A 12,393-nucleotide genomic window follows, 5' to 3' on the forward strand; every position below is an offset into this window, starting at 1 on the left:
TGTAAGTACACACACATATACATATAGAGAAAGAGAGAGGGTTGTAGCTATAAATACAAATCAACTATCGGTCAAGTGAGATGTTCTCTATCATTGGTTTTGGACAGAATGACAAGAAAAAAGGTCAATAGGACACATGGTATCTTTTGTCATTCTTTTCCCATGAATTTTGGATCCAAAACAAAGTGCTCAAAGAGTAGTACCCATATATAAAGAACTAAGAAGAATATGTTATTCCAATAACAGATTCGTTTCATATGCGATGCACGAGTCTGAAAAATTAAGTGGTCCTGGTAAAGTTGTATGTACACACACATATACATATAGAGAAAGAGAGAGGGTTGTAGCTATAAATACAAATCAACTATCGGTCAAGTGAGATGTTCTCTATCATTGGTTTTGGACAGAATGACAAGAAAAAAGGTCAATAGGACACATGGTATCTTTTGTCATTCTTTTCCCATGAATTTTGGATCCAAAACAAAGTGCTCAAAGAGTAGTACCCATATATAAAGAACTAAGAAGAATATGTTATTCCAATAACAGATTCGTTTCATATGCGATGCACGAGTCTGAAAAATTAAGTGGTCCTGGTAAAGTGCGGCTAGGCCAGTGGTGAAGTGGGCCCAAAGTGCAACCAGAAAGGCCAGAATTGCTAGCATTCCTCTGCCATAGGCTTATCGAATGGGTTGCAAGAGGGCCCAGTTGGTCCATGAATTGTGAATCTGATAAAGAAATGGATATGAACCCTGAAAAGGTAAGATCCATTCATAAGGGATTCTCACAGATAACAAAGGGATGGTTCGCTGCTCCTTTTAACTCGCATCTGCAATTTTAGTACTCTAATCATGTATTTTGAGGGTATGATAAGAAAATACTGCATGGGATACCTAGTGTTAAAATGAAAAGTTGGAAGTATGAGATTTCAAAGTAAAAGTGAGAACAGAATTTCAAGGAAAAATGAAAGACCATGAAACGTGGACATATGTTGGTATATTAAGATGTCTAAAAGAGGACGTGATGGAATAGCAAAGAGTATTGCACAACAAATAGCATAATTCTCTTAATAAAAAAAACATAGAAGATGCATTTGGAATAGAAATTTTGTAGGAAATGCTTCTCAATATCAAAGGTATGGCAACAATCTCTTTGTTGTGTTATCTCTGGATAGAAAGCACCTATGGTGTTATGCTGGCAGAAAACACCTTAAACTATCCCAGATTTGGACAAAACAATTTGTATTCAGTTAGATACAAGCAACAATAATAACAACAAAACTTTTATCCCAAATCTTTTAGGTCGGCTATATGAATCTTCTTCTTCCATTCGGTTCTATTTTGAATCATCTCCTCCGATAAGTTAATTATTATCATCTCCTTCTTAATTACTTCCAACCAAGTTCTTTAAGGTTTAATGCTAATATCCTAGATCTCTTTGCCTCCTTAACTATAATATCATCATTTTTTCTATACGGTGCACTTAGAGACTTCTGTTGTACATGACCAAACCACCTCAAACGATTCCCTCTCATTTTATCTAAACAAGAGTATTCTTTAATCTTCTAATGATGCGCTCATTTCTTATCCTATCATTTAGTATACACCTACAAGACCATCAGAACATCTCATTTCTTCTACCCTTGGTTTTTTTACATGTGTTATTAGTAGTCCAACATTTTAATTCATAAAGCATTATTGGTCTTATAACTTTAAAATTTTCCCTTCAATATCATAGGCATACATAAGACTCTAGAAGTACTCCTCCATTGACCATCCCGGTTCGATTCGATGGACAAGATCATTCTCAAGCTCAACATCGTGCAAATGATCGACCTTAAATAAGAGAAGTAATTACTTTTAAATATTTCTTGACCATCAATGTGTATTATATTCTCTTTTCTCTTTAGAAATTTACTAATTTACATTCTATGTATTTTAGTATACAACTAGATCTAAAACAAAATATGAGAATTTTATTCTTTTACTAGTCTTCTAAGATAACTCTTCAGCAAATACCTACCAAATTCAATAGAGCAAAAGATTTCTCTCATGCATTACAGAAGTTTTTAGCAATTTTTATTCGTTTGAAAATAGTAGCCTACTACATAAGAGAATCAAAATATATTGATGAGAGCTCATTTGCTAGCCTCTTCATACATTGGAGAACTATCTGTACAGAATTTTATTTGGGAATACACATTGATAGTTTGCTAGGACATCTGAAATATTAGGGATGTAAACTTGAAAATGCAAGATCGAATCAAGGATCATTCAGAACACGGTCCAATCTCTAAAACATCCTAATCCTTACCTAGCCTAACCCATCTTTGGATTATAAAATAATCCACACAACCCAATCCCACCTATAAGAAGATCAGTTCAAATTTAGAAGAGAAAGTAGAGCTTTAGAGAGAAAGACAAAGAAAGTTGAAACGATGGATAGGAGAGGAAAAGATAATAAAGAGATGGGTAAAGGACAAAGATTACAGAGAGAAAAAATTAGACAAAGAGAAACATTATAAAGAAAAGTTAGAAATAAGGTGTAAGAGAAAAGTTAGAAATAAGGAGTAAGAGAGAAAAAGGATGATGAACAAAGTGGTAAACTTTCTACTCTAAATACAAGGTACTTCTACGAACTATCTTTTCATCCTCTCCATTAACCCATTTACTGTCCATCAAATGAAACTTTGGGTGAGATGTGCAGCGTCTCTGAGAAAAAACTTCTAGACTTTCTAGTTACCTGGTTTGAATTGGAAAAACCACGTGTGTCACATCTATGCTTTATCTTGGTTTAAACGCTCATAATGCATTGTATGGAAACTTGAAAGTTGCTTTTCTTTGACCTTGGGTTTGCCGCTCAAGTTTTGTCGTATGTGCTACACTTGTTAATGCATTGCATGCAAACCGTTTCAAGTACCTCAAGCTAGGGTTGCCAGTTGGGCACTATCACTTTGCAGTCTAAACACTTGCAATGCACTGTAGGAGGATGGTCTGGATTCCTCAACCTAGGGTTTCTCGCTCAACTTTTGTCGGTTTGTACTCTTTAAATAGAGACCCAGGTCAGATCTATTTTGAGAAACCATAACCGGCCCCTCTTCTTCCTTACCAATTTCATCTTGTACTTCTGGTTTTCAGTATAGAAAGTTTTTCAATAGTAATAGTAGATTCCCTGTGTTGATCGAAAGTTGTTTGCGCATATTGGAAAGGGGATCTCTAGCCAAGCAAAGATGGTAAGTTTTCCTCTTTCTTCTTAAGATCATATTAACTGGTTTCATGCTTGATCTCATTGACATCTATGCTTCACCATAAGTGTATGTGATATATATTTTGGTAGAGAAATATAATTTCTTGTGTAGGCTTCTCATTATTAATTTATTACCATACTAGATCATCTAACTTCATAGCAAAAATTGAAAAGGATTAAGTCAAATCATGGTATTATAGATGTGGTAGGCATTTGAAATATAAATTAATGGTTAGGTGTGGAATGATCGAGAAGAGGAAAGAATGTTTAATAAGAGGAAGGAATGATCAAGAAGAGCAAAGATCTAAGATTGTAGATCTAAAGGAAATACTTACTAATGTTACTAGAATTATTTAAAAACACCAGTCGAGAAGTAGGCGTTTATACTATACTTACCATCAAGAGGGAAATTGGAATGTCAATACGAAAAAAACGCTTGATAAAAAATTTATATTAAATACATAGCTAAATATATTGAAAAACTTAAGGGAAGTTAAGCAGATAATCTAAGAATCAGTAGGCATCTAGTCTCAAAGGAAGTCAATCGAATTAGATGGTAATTTTGATGAAATTCCATTTTTCTTGGCCCATCCTTTCCTATAAGGGACTAATTCGATTTCTCCTTTGATTTTAGGTATACCAATGACATTTATATTCTAATATTTTTTAATCCCTATTTGTTACTTTTAAAAACTTATTTTATTTCCTAACTCTAGTTTCTTCAATGTGGCCTTTGATCACAATAATTTGGTTAGATCATTAGAGATTTAACTTCAAGGTTCAGATTATGGTTTTTGCTTGGAAAAAGAGACTCTAATTTCCATCTTGAACCAAAAGAATAAATATAGCCTATGAAGCACGGACACGCATAACATGAAGCTGTGTCGTGTCGTGTCCGTGTCGGACACACGTGTCGAAACATGAAGCTGTGTCGTGTCGTGTCCGTGTCGGACACACGTGTCGAACACACGTATCCTATGTATTTTTTAGGATTTGCCTCGTGTCGGCGTGTCGGATGGCCGTGTCGGATCCGTGTCCGTGCTACATAGAATATAGCAAGTGGGAGAAATGATTAATTACTAAGTATTTGTTTCATGTCCCATAATTTTCTTCTGAGTCCGAAAGTTACTTTCTATTTTCCAGTAATAATTCAATATGAAACAGTAAATCCTTCCTTACAAATCACAATTCCACCGGATATCACAACTTCCAGTTTCTTCTGAAATATAAACGCAGATATGGCTGTGAATCATAATAAAAAACATGTGAAATAAACCACACTGAATTTAGAAGGTGAAGGCTGTGAAATGCAAGCAGAGACAGAAAATATCAGGTATTCATATATAGGAATTTTTTTATAAATCACCGGTAGGAACAATTAGTGAAATCATGCATGCGTACATCCATCCATACATACATACATGAATCTGTTCATAGAAAATTCTGGTAGAAAAAACAAAACTTACACACTCCTCAACCATTTCCCCAATATTTAAAAGTTGGAGTTCCATAGTGGTATTCTGGAAATATATATAACTTACGATGGATAAGTTACTGTTCAAATCGACTCTGTCATACAGTATCTCAAGAATATGAATTTGGATCCTCTCACTGTCAAAAACAGTAAAGATTCGCTTCCTCAATCACAACTGCTATCATCTAAAGAATTAAAGTGTAATAAAATTTTCTTAAACAATCGTAACAGTCTCCAAATATCAAAAGCATTCTACTTTTCTGCTGATATATCTACTCAAAACACTAGATACTTCTGAGAAATTTAAGACAGCTATTCGTCCTGAAAATTTGGAATTGGTTTTATAATAAATCCATTCGCAAGCTACTATATTCTGGGTACTATCCCTTTCTAATAATATATAACTCCCTTATAAAAGAATCCTAAGGAGTACATGCGGCTACTTCGAGAGGAGATAGCAAGGCTTGAACAAGAAATTCACAAGTACAAGACAGCTCTATCAAATAGCTCTTGCCTCCACTGCAATAGCCCTCTTATCCCTAGATGGGATGCACCAGATTGGCCTCCACGCGTACATGAGAATTGCAAGCTAAAACAAGAGGTACTTTCGATGTTATTATTATGAATAGTTTCTAAACGTTAGATATTGTGTCTTAATTTAGATATTCTGAACAGTTCGAAAAGGTTCGAGAAAGGGTCATGGAGAAGCTTGGAAGAAATTTTCTCAAAGAGATAGATGTCAGTTCAGTGCCATCAAATTTGATGGAGAATGACCCTCAACTCGCGCCTGTTGGACTTGCTATTTCAGCAATGCGCGAGTTTCTGATGCTGGTTCAAGCAAGGGAACCGATATGGATATCACACCCTTATAACTCCTTGGAGACAATCAATGAGGGGCAATATCTCCTGAACTTTGCTAGCAGGGGTACTCTAAAGCCCTACTGGTATGATAGAGAAGGAACACGTTCGCGTGTAATTGTACCAATGAGTCCTAGGGATATAGTTGGCATACTCATGGATGTGGTAAGAGATTTTGCTTTTTGTCAGTGATCATAACTATCGTTATTGTGGGTATGCATATGCTTCATGCAGGATCACTGGTCCACTTGCTTTTCTAGCATGCTAGCAAGTGGTGTGATGATGGAAGAGATATCTTCAGGAGAACCAGAAAATTATAATGGAGCTATGCTAGCGGTATGTCTTCATATCATTTATTCATACTGAAAAGATCCTAATTTTAGTAAAATTTCAGGTATCGGCAGAGTACCAGATACCTCTGACGCCTCAGCAACTTATCCCACATAGGAGGAGTGTGTTCCTGCGTTTCTGCAAGAAATTACCAAATGAGACTTCTTGGGCAGTCGTTGATGTTTCAGTGGATAATGTTCTGCAACACCATATTATGAAATGCAAGAGAAGGCCTTCAGGGTGCTTGATTCAAGATATGAGCAATGGTTTCTCTGAGGTAAAAAAAGATAAAACACTGCTGGACTTCTTCAGTTATGTGTCTGATTTATACTGACAATATGAAAACAGGTGACATGGATCGAACATTTTGAAGTGGATAATAGAGATGTTGGGCACTATTGCAAGCTATATGTGTCCTCAGGTATGGCTTTTGGTGCAAAACAGTGGGTGGGCATCTTGGAGGGCTATTGCAATCTCCTCAAAACTCAAATGGCCTGGAACACTCCAAAGGGAGGTATGACTATTTTGATTAATGTACCTGTATAAATTTACAGATTTGGAAGAAAAATTTCTCATAAATAGAGCTAATGGTTTGTACATTGGACAGGTGAACTGCAAACAATAGAGACTAGAGATAAGCTGAAATCAGTTTTACTAGAGAATGACCAAGCGGCCTGGAACACTCCAAATGGAGGTAAGCAACAATAACTATTAGCTATGAATTCAATTACTGTGCCTATTTATATTTAAAAAAATTGGAAGGAAAAACTCTCATACTTAGAGCTAATGGTTTGTACATGGGACAGGTGTAGGGCAAACAATGGAGACAAGAAAGAAGCTGAAATCTGCTTTACCAGAGAATGACAAGGTAGCCTCAGACACTCCAAAGGTAGCCTCAGACACTCCAAAGGGAGGTATGCAACAATAACTATGAATTCACTTGACTATTTAGAGTTGAAAAAATCGGAATATGAATCTCTGATAAATAGAGCTAATGGTTTGTACATTCACCAGGTGGAGTGAAAACAATGGTGACTAGAGAGATGCTGAAATTGGTTTTCCCCGAGAGTTTCAAGGATGATGATGCAGAGGAGAATGACAGTGGTCAGAACAATTCTGGTAATGATGGTTGCAAGAAGGATGAAGATGAGGAGAAGAATTCTGGTGATCAGAAAAAGTCTGGAAGTGATGGCTGCAAGCCAAAGTAAACCTTTCAATCTGAGATGTTGGATAATAAACATAAACCTTTTAATCCAATATATTAGATAATAAACTTAAACCTATCCGAGATATCGGATAATAAACTTAAACCTAATCCGATATACCGAATTATAAACTTATCTATTATATGTTTTTTTTTAAGTGTTCCTCTTTGAAGTTCTCTGTTGCTTTGCTTTGTGTTCTGGCAGTTGTAGCCTGACCATTTGCTACTTTTTATAACTGCTTTTAAGTAATTCTGAAGACTGTAAAGTTATCCTATCTTCGTAATATTGGAAAGTTGAGAAGGTACATCCTTTTCCCATACTCTGTTAGTTGGTGTGCTGCAATACAGGAAATGGAGTCCAGTATCATGTGGCTGTTTGACTAATGAAATGCAAGAAATGAAAGCCCAGACTTTTATTTTTAAGGAATTATGTTGTAACTGTAGCTGATGTTAGTTTCATTACCGGTCCACCCAATTTGCTGCAGCTGGAGCTGCATGAGTAAAAAACAATTTGGTTTTCACAAATTTCTAACTATTTTGGCTGGGAGACATCTGATATAGATTACTTTGGTTTTCTTTTAAAATAAATAAAACGTTCCTGGAAAAATGGACTTCACATCCAAGTTTGCAACAAGTGGCAAATCTTGCTTCCTACTCACCAGTAAATGCTGTAATGAACAGAACACATGATCCCAAATGTGTCCCACTCATTTACAGACTAAACAAAGCCCAATTCCATTCTCTTCTGGAAAAAAAAAAGAAAAAAAAATTTACCAAACATCATATTTCTGAGGCGCTTAAAATCCTTTAATCAAGATTCAAGGCCTTATCTGATACTCAAGACAAGCCAAAGAACCATGAAGATAACGTTGTGTAGTTTCAGGACCACATAAAAGACAACACCAAGCAAGAGTACCACTAAGGATAGAATGATAATCAAGGCCTTCTCCTATAAATAACAGGATAGCCATATAAACTGAATACTAACTAACAAAAATATAATTCCTGAAAGCTAGAGCACTAGCTCAGAATAGAAGATAAGATGCAGATGGAGAGTGAAAAGCAACTGAATGTAAAGAGCTTACCTTGAGGCGAAGAATCTGAAGTGAATGAAGCAGCTACCAAGGCAATCCTGGCTGAAGATATTACAAGAGATAACAGACTTGATGTTTCATGCTGCCAAAGAGGAAGAGAAGAGCCTAGGCTCTTCTGCAACAAGCCTTGGAGCCTAACGGCCAGGAATGAGCATGAAATGCTCAATTTCCACCTCCATAGCTTCTAGGGATGATACTGCAAAACAAAACATATATATGTTTGTAATTTGTGTAGGAGAAATGAATTAGTAAGGAAGACAGAAGATTATACTGGAAAAAGAATGCTTAAAAGCAAAGATATGTTATGCATATTTAAGTTTCCTATGGTACTCCAACTCTTAGTATTATTACTGTTGGGTATGGTGCCTCTAATCTATAGTTGCAACATAATACTTTTGACCTCAAATGGTGCTACAAGTTAGAAAAAATACATTATGAATTATCATGCAGTTAAATTACTCAGGTATATTTAATAATTCATACAGGCATCAGATTTCACTATTTTGGTAAATGACTGCAGCTGAACTTGTTGGACCACCAGCTGTTAATATAAAGTATGTGCCTACCATCTGAGAAGCAAAGAGAGATAAAAGAGGCATAACCATTTAAATCAGCACAGATCAAGGGACTATATCAAATCCTTGTTTAGTTATTCCACAAGAAGAAAAATATGTATTTTGAACTTGGTGTTGCTCAAATATCATAGTATATAAATCTATTTGCAACTGAACCTTTCCTTCTCATTCTTTCAAAAACAAGATTATGATCATTGAACAAGCTGCTCTACATTCACTCACCTGAATCCTCTTCAATGGCTAGCCAGCAGGCGAATGGCTATTTTATGTCCAATCCGCATCCCTTGCTCTCACTGAAAACAGTCCTTGTTTTCGTAACAAAAGTATCAACAAATTTCTCCTGATGAAATCAAGTATTGTATAATGTGATTCTCAGTAAAACTTGGCTCATCAGGTTTGGACAACACAAAACAAGAAATTTCAGAGCAAAACTTGGCTGCAATAGTAAATGTAGAAAATTCCGCATAACTGCATAAATGACAGATATCCTGATCCTAGGTTTTATATAAATTAACCAACTCTCAAATTTTCTCTTCCAACAGTGGAATAATGCATATAAACTGTCAAGGCAAACAGTTATTACCACCACAAGGATATGAAACCAACAACTAAATATAGTTCAGCCATTTAGAGAGAGCAGGAAAAAAAAACAGTTTTGAAAAACAAACAAAAATCCGTCTCTTGCTAGTAAAAAAATATTAAGAGATTACTCAAAAAAGTGAAGGTTTTTGCTTCTTTTTCATACAGTAGCTCTTCAAGGGAGATGATGAATCACATGACTAACAATGTTAACGTGCATTATGCCTTTGAAGTGCCTGTATGGTCCTTCTCAACATGCTCCACCAGCAACACTGGATCTTGGAAAGCCCTGCTGCACTTAGGACAGACGTCAACAGTCACTCTCTGTTGTTGGCCACCTTTGTTGTGAGATTTCTCGACATGCTCAATAAGTGCAGTGACAGAGGAGAACTTTGATGGACACTGAGGACATTGCTCAGGACCACCTCCACTACTGCTCTGTGACATTCCATCTTTTGCTTTGCACAGAGCTTGATTAGTTGTTGTACTCAACCTCTGTATACCCGATTCAGCACTGGCCCTGACACTTGATGCTGCATTTATTAAACTTGAACTCCACCATGACGATCCTCCGCTTGAAGAACCAGAATTAGGTTGCACTGTCTGATTCCTCTTCAGAAGACCAATGAATGGGAACCCAGAGTCAGGTTTCTTTGGTCCAGGGCACTTGTGGTCTGGCCCAAACCTGTGTTTCAAGCAGTGATCTTGGATACAGTCCCTACACTGGATTTTGTTGGAGATCGTCAACGGTTCTCTACAACCAGGAACAGGGCACTTTTTCTTTTCGGTAGCTCTCTGATAGTTTGATGGGTCACAATCAGTGTTAACATGAACATCCCATGTGATGTTTGGGTCTTGATTTGGAACAAGTCGAACTCCTTTAGCACATAATGGGCATTTTAGGACAGTGATGTCCTCATCATTTGCATTCGGACACTGGTGTGTACCGTATCTTCTATGTTGCAGACAGAATACCTGCAATCAAGAATATGGAATCATAAAGGAAGCATAATCTACTCCTCTATACTTATAGGAGGATCCAATAATTCACTATTCATGCCACAGTAGATATTAGCATTATTACTATAGCACAGGCGGGATGCTGTAGCATTTTAAAAAATATTACTGTAGCATTTTTTACAAAAAATGTTGTAGCATTTAAAATAGAATTACTGTAGCGGAAACAAAAAAGGGGTCGTGCTTTGCACGGGGTGCACACTAGTAACTCATATACCAAAATCAGGTTCAATTGAAGAAAAAATTGAAAGTAGACATAGAAAATGAGGCAAAATGCAAAAACACCAAAATTATTTAGAGGAATTTCCTGAAGGAATTAATGAAGTTATCTGAAAGGACAAATTTTTGAAATAGACCTTTTCAAAACCAAAATTATAAATTTCGACCTACTTTCAAAATATTTACCAAAATCAACCTAGTTTCAACCACGTCAGCAAAACTAGGCTGATTTTGATAATTAAAAAAAAATTCCAAACTCCACGGGATTGGCAATCCCATAAAGTTAAATCGTGTGTTAAAATCTCCAGGATTCCCAATCCCATAAAGTTTACGATTTTTTTTTTCAAGATCGACCTAGTTCCCAAAATATTTATCAAAAACAAACTAGTTTCAGCCAACGTGGCAGAAACTAGTTCGATTTTGATAAATATTTTAGGACTAGGTCTATTTTGATAAATTTTTTTGGGAATAGATCTAATTCAAAAAAAATTCCTATCTGGAATTTACATAACTAGTAGAAAGGTCCATAGAATTTTAGCAAACTTGAAATGAGCATTTTGTCTCATCTTGCACATAGTTATGAGATGAGTGCATATCCGTAAAAAAAATTTAAGCATGAGAGAAAGACGAACATGTGTGCAATGCCTAGTCAAACACAACAGTTTTCAAGTTGTGGATTCTTCATCAGAAAGGAAGAACTCATAACTAATCTTCCTTCAATCTTTTCTAGGGAAAACTTGTCATACAGATCCAACTTGCAGCCTGTAAACAACAAATCCTATAATCTTGTCACCCAATAGTCTAATAGCAAAGAATGAGCACACACATGAAAATACCAATACTACTGAACCCTCAAAAAAATGACATTAAAGAACTAACAATGTGTCTACCACAGTTATATTTCTGCCAAATAAAATCCCCAACACCAACCAATTTTTTTCCTAGTAAAAGTTCTTGAGGATACTACATAACAAAGAAAATTTTTACGGAAAAAAATATATATAACGTATAGAATGGCAACATAAGTAGCCAACATTTTACTTTCTCAAATAACTTCTCTGTCGATGTCCACCAAATATTGATCAAAATAAACCAACCCCTTACTCAAAAATTCTTCCATCAATCCTATTTCTAGCACTAATATCGAGAATCTTGAGTGATCGATAACTTTTTCAGCAAAAAAACAGCTTTTTTGACTAATTCATAGAAACCCTAAGCTCGTAATGCCAAATTTCTCATGAATTTCAACACAAATAAATTGTCAGCACAGTCAATCATCAGACTGAAGATCAATCAGAGCACATAAATCAAGATAATTAAGAGAAATCTCTAGGGATTAGTACCTTTTGGCAGCGATCGCAAGTGAAGGGCAAGAAATCGTTGAGCTTGCAGTCGCCGACGCTGCAGTGTTTTCCCAAATCGGGGAATTCTGGGGTTCCCATTAAAGAACTAGGGTAAGAATCAATTGCAGAGAGAGAGAAAGTTTGACGAAGATTTATTTTCGAATCCCAGGCTTTTACGGAGAGAAACCGCGTAAAAAATTTAGAAGCAGCAAGAGATTGTAGAGAATAATAACTTACAGCAATAGGAATCACGTGATACGTACGTGGTAGTAATATGACCCCCTCCTGCCCGTGCTATACACGTGGAAGGGAGGATATAGAAAATCTTATAGAAAATTTAGCAGGGAAATTAAATATGCAAAATGGTGAGACAGTAAGATAGTTTGCTTAACGCGACATAGTCATTCTACATCGTTAGATTCAAATTAGTGGTTAGATTAAAACTAATAGGTTAATC

The 12,393-nt window shown here is 36.0% G+C and overlaps 2 protein-coding genes across 3 annotated transcripts in view; one reads left to right on the forward strand and one right to left on the reverse strand.

Annotated features, from left to right (window-relative positions):
* Window positions 1-12,155, reverse strand: part of LOC109848127 (zinc finger AN1 and C2H2 domain-containing stress-associated protein 16-like) — a 13,323-nt gene extending 1,168 nt beyond the window's left edge. The window contains exons 1-4 of one of the 2 annotated variants that reach the window (XR_002248704.1): window positions 11,937-12,155; window positions 9,563-10,332; window positions 9,001-9,118; window positions 8,195-8,399 (exon numbers count right to left, since the gene is read on the reverse strand). Coding sequence is in view for 1 of the 2 variants with exons in the window: in XM_020417474.1 (XP_020273063.1) it covers window positions 9,577-10,332; window positions 11,937-12,035 (855 nt within the window). In the remaining variant the exon portion in view is untranslated. Of the gene's footprint in view, window positions 1-8,194; window positions 8,400-9,000; window positions 9,119-9,374; window positions 10,333-11,936 lie in introns of those variants that run through there. The other variant, XM_020417474.1, reaches the window with a different exon arrangement.
* On the forward strand, window positions 5,151-7,113 carry LOC109847946 (homeobox-leucine zipper protein PROTODERMAL FACTOR 2-like). The gene is made up of 8 exons (XM_020417175.1): window positions 5,151-5,318; window positions 5,393-5,740; window positions 5,810-5,911; window positions 5,970-6,182; window positions 6,254-6,419; window positions 6,513-6,599; window positions 6,712-6,819; window positions 6,920-7,113. The coding sequence occupies exons 1-8, from the start codon at window positions 5,151-5,153 to the stop codon at window positions 7,111-7,113; spliced, it is 1,386 nt and encodes a 461-aa protein (XP_020272764.1).

The sequence above is a fragment of the Asparagus officinalis genome, chromosome 7, assembly GCF_001876935.1.
Source record: "Asparagus officinalis chromosome 7, Aspof.V1, whole genome shotgun sequence".
Classification (NCBI taxonomy): Eukaryota; Viridiplantae; Streptophyta; class Magnoliopsida; order Asparagales; family Asparagaceae; genus Asparagus; species Asparagus officinalis.

What these genes read in the sequence shown, in the direction of transcription:
- LOC109847946 (XM_020417175.1), top strand. Translation starts at nt 5,151, where the DNA reads ATGCGGCTACTTCGAGAGGAGATAGCAAGGCTTGAACAAGAAATTCAC. An exon ending in ATTGCAAGCTAAAACAAGAG is followed by an intron (nt 5,319 to 5,392) that starts GTACTTTCGATG and finishes TATTCTGAACAG; the next exon opens with TTCGAAAAGGTTCGAGAAAG. An exon ending in TTGGCATACTCATGGATGTG is followed by an intron (nt 5,741 to 5,809) that starts GTAAGAGATTTT and finishes TGCTTCATGCAG; the next exon opens with GATCACTGGTCCACTTGCTT.